Source organism: Falco rusticolus, chromosome 4 (assembly GCF_015220075.1).
Source record: "Falco rusticolus isolate bFalRus1 chromosome 4, bFalRus1.pri, whole genome shotgun sequence".
Classification (NCBI taxonomy): domain Eukaryota; kingdom Metazoa; phylum Chordata; class Aves; order Falconiformes; family Falconidae; genus Falco; species Falco rusticolus.
In genome coordinates, this window is record NC_051190.1 from 45,115,201 (window position 1) to 45,130,555 (window position 15,355).

Consider the following 15,355-nt stretch of genomic DNA (forward strand, 5'->3'; position numbering starts at 1 on the left):
GAGTTGGTTGCTGGACGTAGGTCCGGGCTGAGCTGTTCAGCCTGTCTGCACACTGTAATCACCTGCTGCTGGAGGCTCTTAGGTTAATAAGTTGTTGGGTTTTATTTCTGCTTTATTAAGTTAGTCTAATTCTGGGTTTCCTCAGCATCTGTTTCTCCTCTGGATGTGGTTCAGTGACGGCCTATGGGGAGGATCTTTGACAGTGTGTCTTAGGTTTAGTTTTAAGGGCTAAATTTTTTTTCACAGTGCCTACATCCCTCTTGGAGTTCCTGGGAGAATGAGCTTGTGTTTTACTCATTACTAATAATTGACTGGAACGAAGCAGTAATAAGTAGCTCCCAAACATGGTTGAGTTATTAAAAACCTTGACCTTTTGCAACCTAATTGCTGTGACAGATCAGGGGCAGGTTGGTCTGCTCTCTGATTTGTTGAGATGCCAGTGCATGGAGCTGTGAAGAGTACATTTTGACTTCTGTAATAATGAACTGCGAAGGAGCTGTGTTTGCTAGTGTGTGAAGCAGAGTCTGTCCTCACTCTTCTCTTAGCACAGGCATTTCTTGCTAGCATTGTGAAATGCCGGCTTCTCTTCTCCACTGTGGGTCAGCCCAGACAAGTAGAGTATTTATTCTCCTCCTGCCAACGGAATGTGTAATGCCTACTTGTCTGGACAGACACACTGAGGATTAGTGGCAAAGAATATTAACAGGTAAAGAAATTACGTGCTTTCTGGCAGCGAGAGGGAGGCAAGTCTTTATTGAGAACAAGAACTGTGCAACTTGTTTGCCAGGTAGCTAATCCCAAATCCTCTTCTGCTCTGCTGTGGGCATGTTGCTGGTGAATAAAGAACGGTCCCCTTCGTTTGCTTGGAAAGACACGACGCTGTTCAGAGGCTGGTCTTGAGGTTTTTCTTAACCTGATTCTGAAAAAACATAGGTTGAAAAATCATCTTGCTTCTGGCTGTACATATTTGGAAAGATGCGAAGGTCTGTAGGGGATGTTTCTGATCTCTTGAGATGACCCATTCCAAATTTTCATTGGGTGGTTGATTGGTTTGGATCTACAAAAGGCTAGTGAAACAGAGGCAACTGAACATGGAATCTTAAGTGTTTTGTAGCAGTGCTCCTAACATGGCTTGTGTCAGACAGCAAGCCACAGACAGCTTTTTATTGTAAGCTGTCATTATTTTTGATACTCTGTAGCTGTAGTTTCTATTTAGAGAAGGCATGCCTGCTAATGGTTGCAGTCCCAGCAGAGGACTGGGATTCTGTAGTCTGGAATGCAAAATATTTTGGGAAAGTTCAGTTGTGGAATGAAGGTGAAAAAGAAAGGGGGGGGGGGGGGGGAGAAGATCTGGTAATTCTGAGGAAGCATGGTAGAGTATGCATCTCATTGCATCTGCCACCTTGTAACCAAAGAGGTGAAGCTGGGATTCGTTGGCTTTAGAGAAGGGATGGGAAAAGATGGCAGTTGTTTGGAGGCATGTAGTCCCAGTGAATGGCCCCTCCTTTTGGGAGATGGACACTGCTTGTGTGCTGCTGGGAAGGCAGGCAGTGATGTTGCAAAGCCGGTTTGACATGCTGTCCTTGCCCCTTGAGCTCTGTGGTGTATGAGCAGCTCCTCTTCCTAATTACCTTGACAGGCGGAAAGGATTCCTACCACTGAGCAGTGTCCTTGAGACCTCTGGAGTTAGCAAAGAGAAATAATAACTGAGGGGGGAAAGGAGCAAATTAGTGGCTCCCTGACAAAGCAGCCATGCATCCAGCTGCACGTCGGTGACAGAACAAAATTTCCATTTGCAAACGCACAACAGTCCTGCCTGAGACATAAAGAAAACAATAAAATATCCAAAAGAAATAACCAGAACGATTGCTTGTTTTCCTCTGAGCACTAAATAATCTTTCCTCAGAGTTTCTGCAGCCCTGTGCTGCCGGGCAGGCACACACCACTGCACTGATGGGCTGTTCAAGGTAATTTTGGATGGCTCAGGCTGGACTGTGCCCAACAGCTGTATTTCTGTCTCTGCACTGAGCTCTTCTTTCTGCTGACTGACAGATGGGTTCTTCCACGGTGCAGCTTCCCCAGACTAACCCACAGTCTGTAGGCAACTGCTTACTAGGAGGTGTGGGCACACAGAGCTGCTCCGAGCCCTGCCTGTGACAGTCCAGGTAGAGCTGATGGGGACAGCTGGGAACCGCTTCTCTCTCTGGGCTCCTGATTTACAAAAGGGATACTCGGGTCATGTTGGCCCGTGTGACGTGGCTTTTAAAACTACTGCAGACGTCCTCTTTTTGCCTTAAATTCTGAGAACTTAACAGCTGGCGCTTTCTCGCCTCTTCTGGGAAATGCCTCTTTCTTGAGAAGAGGAAGGAGTGGTATTGCAAGGGTGAGGTTTGGTGACCACAGAGTTGGTAAAATCATTTGGGAATAAAATGCAGAACTTGTAAATCCCTCCCTGCTCCAGAGGTCTGAACGCATCTTTCCTTCGCAGGGATTTTGGGGTGCTCTAAATGTCATGCCACGACCAGAAGGGCAGATGTTTTTATGGCCGTTTCTGGTCTCTGCTAAGTGGCTGGGACAGGGGGAGGGTGAAGGACGAGGTTTCACGTCGTGGGAGCAGGCTGGGTTGCATGGACTGGGTGTGATAGTGCTGGAGATCTAATAATTGCTGATGTGATCGTGAGTTTCTGTAAGCTCTCACACCGAGCTGTGGGCTCCAGAGCAGCTGTCGAGGTTGTCGGGAAGCGGCTTGGGATGGACCAGCTCCTGCAGGATGGGCTGGTCCTGAGGCCTGTGTCCAGGACCAGCATCTGAGCTGGGATACTTGCTGGCAGCTGGCTGATAGTGGAGCTTTCTCGGGGGGTGGGGGGGGTGGGGGGGTGGTGTACTCGCTCGTTCCCTGGTATCGCACCACCACCTAGTGGCAACAGCATCCAAAATTCTGGTCTCAAGACTTCGGGATTTTTTTATCTTCCTTTTTTTTTTTTTTTCTCCCCAGAAACGATCCCAGCCTCTGGAGTTTATCGATCCCCTGGCCAACAAAAAGCCCAGGATTTCGCATTTGGCTCACAGAACTCAGCCCACTTTCAATGGGAAACTGAATTCCTCCAACGGGAAGGACACTGCTGCCCCAGCCCTACCGCCGGCTCTCCCGGAGTCAGTGAGCTCCAGCTCCAGCCTCCCGGTGCTGGAGCTGCCGAGACCTCACGATCCCCTTTCGGATGTCAGCAATGACCTGACTCACAACGGCAGAGACTGTGAGAACCCGGAGACGGCTGACAGATTGACTCATCCTTTGTCAACAGACTGTCCCCAAACGAGCAAGCACAATTGCAGCTCGTATGTAAAAACCAAGAAAAAATCCAAAAAGCACAAAGACAAGGAAAAGGAGAGAAAGGAGAAGAAAAGTGAAGAGAAATGCAAAGAGGAGAAGCAGGACTGTGAAGTAATAAAAAACGCTGACTTAGTTAGTGTTCCCCAAGAACAGGTCACAGGTATGTACAGTCTGAGAGGTCCTCCTGTATGACTCGTGCTAAGATAATCCTGTTACCGGCTCTGTATGATTTCTGCTCTAAATCTGGTTGAGGAAAGAGGTTGTCTGTCCACTTGCAGAGGCTGCGTGGTTAACGAAATAATATCGCTGTCCCTACCTACAAATCAACAAATGCGCTTCCCCTCAAAAGAGGATATCAGGTTTTTCCTGTTTAACCTTTCATGCTGTTTGGAACTGCCTCAGACCGTGTCATGTTTCTCCTTGTTAAATTAAAAGCTGTATTAATATATGGGGATGAAAGGCAGACATCAAGATCTGTTGGAAAAAAGCAGTGCTGCTTGATTACTTATGGCTCTTCTGCTTGTGTTTGGTATTGTGAGGACTGCTGTCTTGATTTTTAACTTTGTAATGAGAAGTTAGTCACAAAAGCTTTTAATATTGCATACAAAAGAAATGATAGATAAGTCTTGTGATAAATGTTGTTGAAGTAGTGTACAACCAGCTCTCTCAGGCTGAAAGAGCTTCCTTGTTGTATCCCACTATTTCTCTGAATTTCTTTCTTCGAGGACTAACACAACGGTGAATCTGTTGCCTGTTGAGGTGCAATGAAAATGTTTTCTGTTGAACCAGCATATTTCTAAGTCAGTTCTGTGTGCTCTTAGAGCAGAGAATATTTGTTGTCTAATCCGATCCATTCCCTTGCCTGCTGCTTTGGTGTCTTCTGCTCTTTCGTGAGGTTTTGTTACAGCTCCCCAGAGCGCTGGGACTTGCCCTGCAGCCTCTCGGAATATTGCAGTCCTGATCCGTTGTTAAATTTCTTTTTGCATCCATCTTGTTTTCCTTTGCCCTGTTACTGCTTTCAAAGTTCCTCTTCATGCTTGGTGCATGGAAGTCATCCAGTTTGGGCTCAAAAAGGACAGTAGCTTGAAATGGAAACTAATTTGCTGAATTTCTGGAAAGGGACGGCTTCTTCGTAGGGCATTGGGGTTAATACAGTATTAGCTCTCACCTTCCCCATGGTCTTGGTAGTACCTGCATTTTGATTGCTCACCAGTGATTTTTTTTTTTTTAATGATTGTCCATAGTTCTGATCATTGTTGGCACTGCAGAACCACACTATTTAGATACCTCTACTTTGATCTCACTTTTGTGTCAGTCCTGTGTTTTCTTCTGTGAACGTTGTTTCCCTTCCCCTTGTGCCTTGTAATTCGGATGGGAGTGAGTAGATACACATCCAGAGAGAGAACGTGTGTGTATTTTTGTCAGTGTTTCTTATAAATACCAAAATACCCTGAATTCTTTCTTCATGAAGTTGTTGACCCTTTACCACCTCTTCTGCTTTGCTTTAAACACAGTTTAATGATAGGCTTTTTGTTAATTAGTAGGAGTTGAATTTTGTTCCTGCTGCACTGCTGATGTATGCGAGGTAACGAATCCGAGCTGGACTTGGGAGTAATCATAAACAGGATGTGGTCAGTGGCTGCTTGGATCCCGTACAGCCGGCTCGCATCTCAGTTGGGATCTTTTCCTTACTTCATGTGGATAGCGTGGGCCTAATCCTGCTCCTTTTGGCCACAGCAAATGGCTGACAGCCTACCCCCGGTCCCCCTTGGGCCAGGGGCTGCAGGGAAGCGAGTTTCTCCTGGGAGGGTGGTTCCAGGCCGTGGGAGGACCTTTGGGGTCCTTTCAGCAGTCAGTAGATGGCACTCACAGGCAAAATAAAACCTTCTTTTCTCCCTTTTTCCTCCATGATGTTCCTTCCCCATGTTCTGCCTCTTTCACGCTGGTGGTCAGGTAAGGACAAAAGCAGAACTGCCTGCAAACGTTTGCAGGAGGAATTTGAGACTGGGAATTTGACATTGGATTTCTCTGCCATTCTTCCGTTCTGCTCAGGAAAATCTTACTGTGGAAATTCAGAGAAACATCAATATTTTTTATTTTTTTTTCAAAAGATGCAATCGGGTTATTGCTTTTACATGCTGGTACCTATTGGGCGTTTCATGCTCCCTACAGTTTGTCTGGGGTGACAATTTTAAAGTAGGAGTGTAGGGATGGATGAGGCTTCTGGGGAAATCGTGCAGTCAAGGTACTGCTTGGGCAGAGTAACAGACTTGGAAGGAAGAAAAAATGCTTTTGCAAAGCAGTTGAGTTAAATCCTTTGCAGCCTTCTCCACTTGCCTCTTATTTTGCTGCCTTCTCGTGGGTGCAGTTGACTTTTTGATAGGACTTTCAGTATAAGACACAGTTTGAGAAATACCTTTTTTCAAACCTGTATCCAGCTGCTTTCTTCCTACATGTTAATAACACAGTTTGGTTTACGTTGAGGATGGAGATCCAGAATCCCGTTCTTCCTGAGGTCTTTGGTCCCTTCACTTAAACTCCTCAACGTTCTTTGCTGAGCCTTGCTTGATTCATGTTTCTTCAACTTCTCAGAGCGGAGAGCGCTTTGATTTGTCTGCAGGGCAGGAGAGCTATTTGAGGAAAAAGCTGCATGCCTTATAAACCTCTCCAGTGTAGCCTGTAGGAGTCTGGAATATTAATAGTAGGAATCTGAACCTGGAGTATTAATAGTAGCGATCTATATAGTATGGAAGCGGGAGAAAAATTTTGCACCTTGCTCAGCTCTGTTTTGCTCATCATAAATTTGTTTTGCACTTAGCAGTGGTGCTATCGGTGTTACCCTGCCCTGCAGGCAGTGTTTATAAACCAGTTAAGTTTTTTTTTTGTCAATGAGTGCATTGGCTTGTGTTGATATTGTTTGGCTGACAGACAAATATTAGAGAAGCCTTGAAGTTTCAACCACCTTATTGTGGATTTTCTCTTTGTCAGTTCAAAGCAAAATACAAATCCCTTAGAATTCGATAAACTGTATATTGCAAATAAGCTTATGAATCTGAGGTTTAATTACATAGAGCTTTAAAGTTTAAGAATGTCTCTAAACAAGTTCTCTTTTTTTTTCAGGTTTAAATGGAACATGCAATAATTCTAGTGTACCAACATCAACTTCAGAAATGCCAGATTATTTGTTGTAAGTACATTTATCAGTTGCTTCATCATTTTGGGATCATGTTTCAAGCTAAAAATCACAATGTACTGAGGACTTTTGTTGGACTTTGTGTTACTTGATAGAACTCTGTAAGGTGGATTTAAAAAAAAAAACCCAAACAAATGGAAGAGTAAATCCAGCTTTGCAGATAGTTCTTGAGACTAAACTTGGTATCAGGTCTGTTCTTACCTCCTCATGGAGTTCAAGGTTATCTTCTTATGAACTGACTATTGAAGTACTTCAAGAAACATCGTGTACCTTGAAGGGGTTTGGAAAGGATTAAATATCTCCGTGTTACAGTTGGAAACTTTGAAAGGAAATTATGTGCTTTGATGTTTTGGAAGACAGGGCAAGAAAGGATTTTCAGAGGTTAGCTCATTCTTCCCCAGTTCAGAGCCAAGATCATCTACATAAACCAGTGAAATATTCTTCATGGGGAGGTGATAACCCGTGGGTTAGGATGCGAGTTGTTTCACCTCTTGACTTTTAATCAGATCCCCTTGAGGTTAATTAAACAATATACTTCTCTGCTGAAGCACAAAAATCCTTGCGCGTAAAGCCAGAAATCTGCATAAAACCAAACCTGTTATGAACAAAGCTGTGATAGGGAAGAAGTGTAGCTGTGGGTGATACTTTCTGTGCACATCTCAGCCTGGATTGTTAATGCCACCAGATCTGGTTTGGCTGTGCTGTGATCACTTGGAGGGAAGAGGAGGAGGAGGAGGCGGCATCCACTCTGCTCTGCAGGAGCAATCACTGGAGTTGACTGGAGGATATATAGGGTTCTTGTATGGTTACAAAACTGGTTTGCTGGGCAGTATAAACCATACAACTGCTTTGAGTTGACATTTCTAGTACCATTCAGAAGAATGTGGATGGCTGGTGGGTTTTTTTTTTCCCCCCTCTGCAACAGATGTACTGATTCCCCCCCCCCCATAGGGGGATATTACAGCTCCTCGGTCTGTCTCCAAAGAAATAATGTAAGGTTTGTGACCCGTAAGGTCTGTTGTCTCGCCTTTTGGTACGATCTGACTGTTCTGATCATGGAGGCATGTTTCGTACTGGTGAGAACAACCTATGTCATTGTAGCGTGTGTCTTGTGTAGGCACTTATTTATACCAGCCCCTAGCGAGGAGTTAGGTCTTGGAAGGCTAGAGTGCATTTAGGTTAGAGTGAAAATTTCCCCTTAATTTGATACTTAACTTAGCTTGTAAGGTGGCAAATTAGAGTCATCACGTGCAAAGAGATGAGTTTTACCATCAGAGAGGCTGCTGGGCTTTCTGCGATATGTCAGGTTTAATGGCTTTTGGTTGAGCTGAGTAACTTTCAGAGGTGCATCTGTTAAACTTGAGCTCTTGTGTTGCCTTCCATTCACGTTGGGTGTCTTCAGAAGGTAGTGGAAATACAGTCAGTCTATTCAACGTGGTTTCTTGTCATGCGCTTGCCACATAATTGTACTGTGAGCATTTTGCAATGATAGCTGAATGCTTTTTGTGTTCCTTTAAAGACTCTTAACACTGGAAGCATCGTATTCCTGCTGTTCCAATGTCTGGCACAGATGCAGAACTCCATGTTCTGTGGTACAGCAGGAGTTAGAAAAGCTGTAGCCATGCTATCTGAACGTCCTCCTACACCCTCAGCTGCTCCCAGGCTTTGCTGTACCTGCATATTCCACCCTATCTGGCATAGATAGGAAATTGTGGGAGCAAACGCTCGCTTGTTGTGTGCAGAGGTCAAGGCAATAATATCCTGATAGTTACCTCTGTGGTGCTATAATGCGAGTCGTAAGAGACGGTATCTGTTTTCAGATGGAAGACTTACCCTGGTTTTGGCATAGCAGTATTTGTGCTGTCTGGAGAGAAGACTTACTAAACCAATTAATTTCTCCCTGCAGAAAATACGCAGCCATTTCCTCTTCGGAGCAGCGTCAGAGTTACAAAAATGACTTCAATGCAGAATACAATGAGTACAGAGACTTGCATGCCCGGATAGAGAGGATAACTCGACGGTTTACGCAGTTAGATGCCAAGCTGAAGCAGCTTTTGCAGGGCTCTGAAGAGTACAAGGTAGAAACAGAAATACATCTTTTGAAAAGCCTGTTCTGCAAGTGGCAATGCTACAGCTTGTTTTAGTTGCTCTGTACGTGGGGCTGTTTGGGATGGGTCGGTGTTAAAAAGGTACTGCCCAGAGTCCAGAACTAGGGGATGCAGAACGTGCACACAGCTGACAGCTTTGTAGGCTGTTCTTAAAACAGCTCTGTGTTCTTTCGTTTTCAAGCTGGAGCACACATCATGGTACTTGTTGACAAGGAAAGGCCTCAGTGAGACAATTGGCGTCTTTAGCCAAAAGCTGCTGGAAGCTATTAGTGTATCCCAGCCAGAAAACTCATATTCGCACATATGGTAGCATATCAGGGCTGGAAGGGGAGTTAGTACGGGGTCATCTGTTTCTCTGGAATCTTTGATCTTAATAATGTAGCATTATTCGACTTGTCAAACTGATTTTAAAAGAGCTTTAACTATTCATTATCTTGAGAAAGTAAGTCTCATTGAGTATAACAAACAGATTTTTATAGAGCACCTACTGTACTAAGCACATTTTCCTCCACCAAACATCCTTCCCCTCTCTTTGAGAAGTTCAGTGATTCCTCACTGTTTTTATATCTCGAGGAAAAATTAGTCTGAGCTTTGGAGGAAATGTCAATTATTCTGCCAGCCCGAGTGCTGGTTACAGGTAGTTCTCATGGCTGGGGAATGGGGCCCGATCCTTCCAATGCTTCTGGTGTCAGCACCAGCATAGTTGTGGAGTCGATGAGGTTGGTTGTAGCCATCGGATCTCATGGGGGAAGTTGTGGAGGGCGTCAGTTTTGGTTGGTGTTTACGGTGAGCCATCAGTAAGTGCTTGCCTCCTGCAGTAGGCTGCAGGGCTGTTGGATCTTTAGAAAATAATAAGCTATCTTTTCCTTTCTAGACCATCCATGATCAAATTTTACAGGAATATCGGAAAATTAAAAAGGTAAGTAACAATAGTCGGCCACAAAAAAGGCTTTTGGGTGGTGCCCCTAGTGTGACTGAAAGAGATGGGTGCTTGCCAAGTGAACCACTTGGTCGCTGAAGCATTCTGGCAGATCTTTGTTCAGCTTGAGCTTGTCCAAGAAGTGGTCCCTTCCCAGATCGGAAAGGGTTTGGGGGGAGTTGAGGCTGCTCCTTGGATCCTGGGGAGCATTCAGCTGTGTTAGTGCCATGCTAGCACAAGAATAATGTGTTGAATTAGTGCCTTTACCCTGTCAAGTGAAAGAACAGTTTGTATTTCAGATGCACGGGCTGAGTGATAACAGGATCCTCCAGGTCTTGGGGTCTGCTGATAGACGGGGCACGATGTGAGCGCAGTCTCTAGTATGAATCACTTGGGTACACAGTCCCCTGCGGGGCTCAGCATGGCTTTTTGGTGTGTTTGGTGTATTCTGCACGCAGAATACTTTACATCTCTGTGCGTATATGTAAAGCATCTATACACCAGGCGTGGTTTGTTTGGGTGTTGTTTTTTTTTTCTTTAAACTGTGAATATGGTTCTGAGCCCTGGCATCCTGAGGGATTTAGGAGCTTTTTGGCGAGATTCCGTGTGTGTTGCAAGTTCATCTTTGTTTTAAAGCTCCCAGGCTTGCACAATTCAGTGCTAACGTGGGGGCAAAGGGCAGGTGATGCTTGCTGGAAGCGAATGTGTGTGGCCCAGCTGCTCCATGTTGGGCTGAGCCTCTCTCGAGGTGTGCTCCTTTCCCTGTGATGAGGCTCCTGGAACTGGGTATTGATGGAAAGGGATTCTGTTCTTTGCCTTGTTTGAGCAGAGTAGGTCCGTTTTTAAACAGGTACCTACTCCTCCAGCTAGAAGAGCTTCATTCCTTGATCATATGTATTTATGCTCAGAGGTGTGATAGCCTCGTCTGGGTTCAGCACAGGTGTCACCAAGTTCTGAAGAATTGCCTTCCATCACTGCATTTTCATTTTTCTTTACAGACTAATCCAAATTACAGCCAAGAGAAGAACCGCTGCGAATACCTCCACAACAAACTGGCTCATATTAAAAAACTGATAGCAGAGTATGACCAACAGCAGTTCTAGCTGGCACTGATTTGGACTGGGTAGGGCAAAAAAAGTCACCTGGACATTACGTTCCCTTTTATACAACTAGATTCCTTTCAGAGATGAGCATTAATTCCTCATGGTTGAAGAATATGAGGATTACCTAAGATGCTGAATCTGTCATGTCCACGTCTGAGCCGGGTTGCGAGCCCAGTGCCTGGCATGGTCTTCTCGAGTTTTAGCCTCTCTGAATGTTGGAATGTAACAAATGAAAAAAAAAAAAAAAAATCTGCTTATTTGAAGCCAGCGTTTGACACTTAAGGGAAAACTTGCCTAAAGCGAACGAAGCTCCCAAAGGTTAAGAATCAGTAGTTTTCATGGATTAAAGTTTGGCATGAAGTGTAATTACCCCTGGCCCAGGTCCACTGGGTTACTTGTCCTTCAAATGGTGAGGAACTGGAATGCTGCTAGGTGACCTCCTTCTCTGGCACCTGCGACTGTTCATATGCAAGCTGTCTGCTCTACATGGCACCGCGTTAAATACACCAAGTACCCAGAGCTCTCGTTGTTTGTTCCTGCTTTTGTCATCTCTGGTGTGTGCTCTCTTGAGGTGGTTGTGTCAGTAGGAGGGGATCAGCCCAGGGATCTGCGCTGAGTGCCTTGTGCAGTGCAGAGGTGGATCCCTCATGTAAAAAAAAAACAAAAACAAAAAACAAAAAAAACCCCAAACCCAACAAAAAAACCCACCACCAACAGCAACAAAACAAAAAACCCGAAAACCCAATTTTTTTTATCCGCTTGTGCGTTTGGAAGCAGCAGGTGTAAGCGTTTTGCAGTGGCCTCTCCAGCATGCGCAGTCCAGTCTGCCTGCATTAACCTTCACATACCAATGCTGGGAAGATTGAGACCTGTCTGTCTTTGACTTTTATAATTTTATACCAAGGCAGCCAATTTTATTAATTGCTAATGAGACTATGGTCTATTTTTGTATAAAGAAAAAAAAAAGCATCTTTTTCTAAAACTGTGCCTCCCTTTTCCTTTTAGGCCAAGTGTTTCAGAACCTTTCCTGTCTTATAACTGCAGTATTACTAAAGCTTATCGGATAGTTACCCAGAGAAGTTATTTTATTACCTGTACTGACCCATAAGGGGGAGGGGAGGGTGGGGGGTGGGGAATGCGATGCTTTCTTCTGGTTTTTTTGTGTATTTCCAAAGAAGCAGCAGCAGAAAATCATTCTCAGAACAGGCACCCAAGCGTGAGAGAAGTAAGGTAGCGTTTTCCCATGCGGGTCACTTCCACTGTTGTGCTTTATCTAGCCAGCTTCTTGGTGCAGTCTTTCTTCTGGATTTTTTCTTTTTTTTTTTTTTTTTCTTTTGGACTTGAAGGGAACATTTTTAGAGTATGGCCAGGGTGTGAGAAACACTCCAAAAAGCACAAAGGTGTCCTTTAACTCTGCAATTTCTTTCTCTCCCCTCTCCCCTTTTAATCCTGCCAGCCTGTGTGATTTGACTTCTTCCCGCTTCCGTTTATCTCAAAGTAAAGGATTACTTTCCTGTGGCGTCTCCTTCCACTGGAGGTTGCACTGAAGAGTCTTTCACCCTTTGAAGGAGCGGAATGGCAGAGTTAAGGAGGGAAACAGTTCTTGCACAAGGAGTTTTTTCTGCCCCAAAACAAGTGGGTCCATCTGCTGTATTTAAAAAAAAAAAAAATAATTAAAATTCCATTCTGGCTAGATTGGTTTTGCTGCATCATCCAGCCAGGGCCACAGCTTTGCTTTGTCGCTTCCAGTGTTCTGAGTTTCTCTCCCCGCTGTGTTGCATCCAGCGCTCGCCAGGACTTTGCCATCCCGTTCTTCAAACGAAAGCTGATGGCTGAAGGGCCGCAGCTGAGCTGTGCATTGCTGGTCTGGCGACCCTCTGGCCCTGCTCCGCAGACTGCCACGGACAGCCACGGCTTTTCCACTGCTCCGCAAAACCAACCAGTTGAGCAGCGGAGGGGGGAAGAGGTGCAGTGTCTAAGGAGCGCGGTGGTCCGTAGGGTGAGCACTCTGGAGAGCCTCGCTAGGGAAGCCCCGATGAGCATCTCGGGGCTTGGGGAATGCTTTGGTCCCATCTGTTCTCTCCCAAGATGACTGGAGGTTAGGGAGCGGGTGCTTTTGTGGCCAGACCTGTTTGTGTAACACTGCCTGTCTCTGGCACTCCTGCTCATCAGGGAAAGCTGGAGAGTATGTTGAGAGTCAAAGGCAAGGAGCTTTTGTCCCAAAAACTTTGTCCCTCTGCTCGGTGGGGTCTTGCCACCTGGCTGGTGCATGAGTTTCTTCAGCAGCAAGTGATGGCTGGTGGGTGATGCCTGACCGAGCTCAAGCCTCGCATATGCTCGGATCTCAGCAGCCCTCCCGTCGCTGGGAATTTGTGCACCACGGTGGATTCACTGGAGCCACGGGGCTCTGGGAGGGGGCATGAGGCTGTGCGGAGGGATCTGGGATGCCGCGCTCTCTCAGACCTGCTGTGAGATTTGTCACTGCAAAACCCAGCCGGTGCCAGACCTATGAGCAGCATCACCAGCCAGTGGTGACACGTGCGGTGGTTTCGGTGGCCGGGCTGAACTTCCCAGCATCCGCCTGGCAGCGTGCGGAGCCACGGGGCTCGGTGGGACTTCGGCCCTGACTGCGGTGCGTGAGGAGCCCACAACTCGGATGGCAGAAGACGCAGCAGCTACAGACCCAGGATGAGTAAATTCTTCCATGGAAACACTTCTCCTTCTGATCCTTAATATTTTGAATGGGGTTTTTTTGTTGCTTTGGGGTGGGAGGGGGATAGAGATGGATCTCAATCTTTATACATCTGCTATAAGATATTTTTGCAAACAGAGTTGTATACAAAGATGTATTGTGTACATTTACATGTATATTCTGGAACTTCTAAAATTTGAATATAAAAACTGAAAATATTTAATGAATATCCAAACTGTGAGACCCAATTAGCATTCAACAAATTTCTGCTTCACTTTTCTTTTGGACTGTGTTAAAGAATTGTAGTCGAATCTGCCTTTTTTTTTTTTTTTTTTTTAGAGATTATGAAGCTAGGCAAATTTTGTGCTTTTTGGGTTAATAGAAACCAGTTCTAGGTGATTAAGTATGATCTTAACTTATTGATACTGTGTTTTACTTTGTAATATTGTACTGTGGATAAAACTATATTGAGCCATGGAGTTGGAGTTTACAAAAGAGCTTTTCACTTTGCCAAAATGTTACAATTTAAAGGCAGCATAGTCTTCAGCTTTCCTAATCTTTTCTTAAGAGCTAGTGTCCTTTTTTGTACACTAAAAAGCTGAATGCTGATTTTGCAACATATAATAAATTCACTGTATTGGAAAACAAGCAAACAATAAGGTTGTATATTTCTTTTCAGTGCTGCTTACTGCAAGAAAACTCAAAAGGGAAAGGTGATAAATGGCTGGCGTGGAGTTTGAAAGCAGGAAGCTTAAAGGAACCGAGGCAGTTGAGTGAGTTAAAGTATCAGAGCAGTAGGTAAGAAACACGAGAAAAGAAGAGGCGCTTGGTGTGGGCCGCCCATTTTTCTAGCCGCTTGCCGTATGCGGGAAGAGCTGTGGCCCCAAGCCGCTGCTGCAGGGCTGAGGGGATCGGCATCTCCAGCCCTTGCCAGGAGCTCCGCTCTTCCCACTCCAGTGGCCTTAGCACCCCGGTGGTTTGGGGGGGGGGGAAAGCTGCTTTTGGAGAGGCACCCACCGCTGGTGTCAGCGGGGAGCTTGAGGGGAGCCTGGAGGGTGCGGGAGGTAGGCAGGGGGTGGTGCTGGCAGGCGAGGCCCTCGCCGCTTCCCGTGGGATCGGTGATGCCGGAGCTTCTCAAGTTCTGTGGTGCTTTCTGACAGCGCGTAACTCCCGAGGAGGGTCCAGACCTGGTTCAGGTGCTGTGCCCCTGCGGAGGGGGCTGCCGCCTTTCCCTCCTGGTGAGCCGAGCTGGCTTTGACGTCTGAGCTCACTCACGTGGGGGGTGAGTCACATCCGTGGGGAGCTGGAGAAGGGACGTCAGTGCTGCCAGAGCAGCAAGGTGGGGATGAGCCTGGTGCAGGTGCTGCCTGTCCACGCTGCCGGAGCTCCTACCTCCACCTGCAGGTCTGAATCATCCAGCTAAAGCTTGGGATGCAGGTAGCATCCCTCTCCCTCTCTTCTGCTGTCGCGATGGCTGCTTGCCCTGATCTTAGCTCCTGTGGCATCCCTGGGTCTGCTGCTCGTGCTGGCTGGAGCAGGCATAGGGGGAGCATGTAAAACCACTCCGGTAACCGCTCAGTAGCAGAATGCCCTCTGTCTCTGCTTCCCTTCCGTGGTTGCTGTGCTGCCTGCTTTGGGATCCCCTCCTCTCACAGGCACAGGGTCGCTGGTCTTGAGACCCGAAGTGCTGGCAGTAGATCTGGTTGATCCACCGGTGTACGTAATGAGCCCGTGTGCCTCTGCAGCTCACCTTGCTTTTGTGTGGGATTCTGCATTCTACCCCCAAAACGGCAAAATACATGAAAGGTGAAAGTATCCAGCACTCTGGTGACATCTTACAGCCGTCTTGGCTGGGGTTTTTTTGAAGGTGAGGGAAACAGGGAGGTGTCTGCTCCGTCCTGTGGCGCCAGCCTTGACCTTGGAGCTGCCCCACCAGCAGGAGCACCCGTGCAGGGAGGCGATGCTCCCGTGGCCGGTGAGGGTTTGCTCCCATGGGACATGCGGTTACA

At 46.3% G+C, this 15,355-nt stretch overlaps 1 protein-coding gene across 1 annotated transcript in view; it reads left to right on the plus strand.

Moving 5' to 3' along the window:
- Nucleotides 1-11,620, plus strand: part of ELL (elongation factor for RNA polymerase II) — a 53,979-nt gene extending 42,359 nt beyond the window's left edge. Inside the window, exons 8-12 of the mRNA XM_037383642.1 lie at nucleotides 2,996-3,491; nucleotides 6,452-6,518; nucleotides 8,431-8,602; nucleotides 9,507-9,551; nucleotides 10,550-11,620. Coding sequence (XP_037239539.1) covers nucleotides 2,996-3,491; nucleotides 6,452-6,518; nucleotides 8,431-8,602; nucleotides 9,507-9,551; nucleotides 10,550-10,654 — 885 coding nt within the window. The 3' untranslated portion in view covers nucleotides 10,655-11,620. The remainder of the gene's footprint in view (nucleotides 1-2,995; nucleotides 3,492-6,451; nucleotides 6,519-8,430; nucleotides 8,603-9,506; nucleotides 9,552-10,549) is intronic.
- The last annotated feature ends 3,735 nt before the right edge of the window (nucleotides 11,621-15,355 follow it).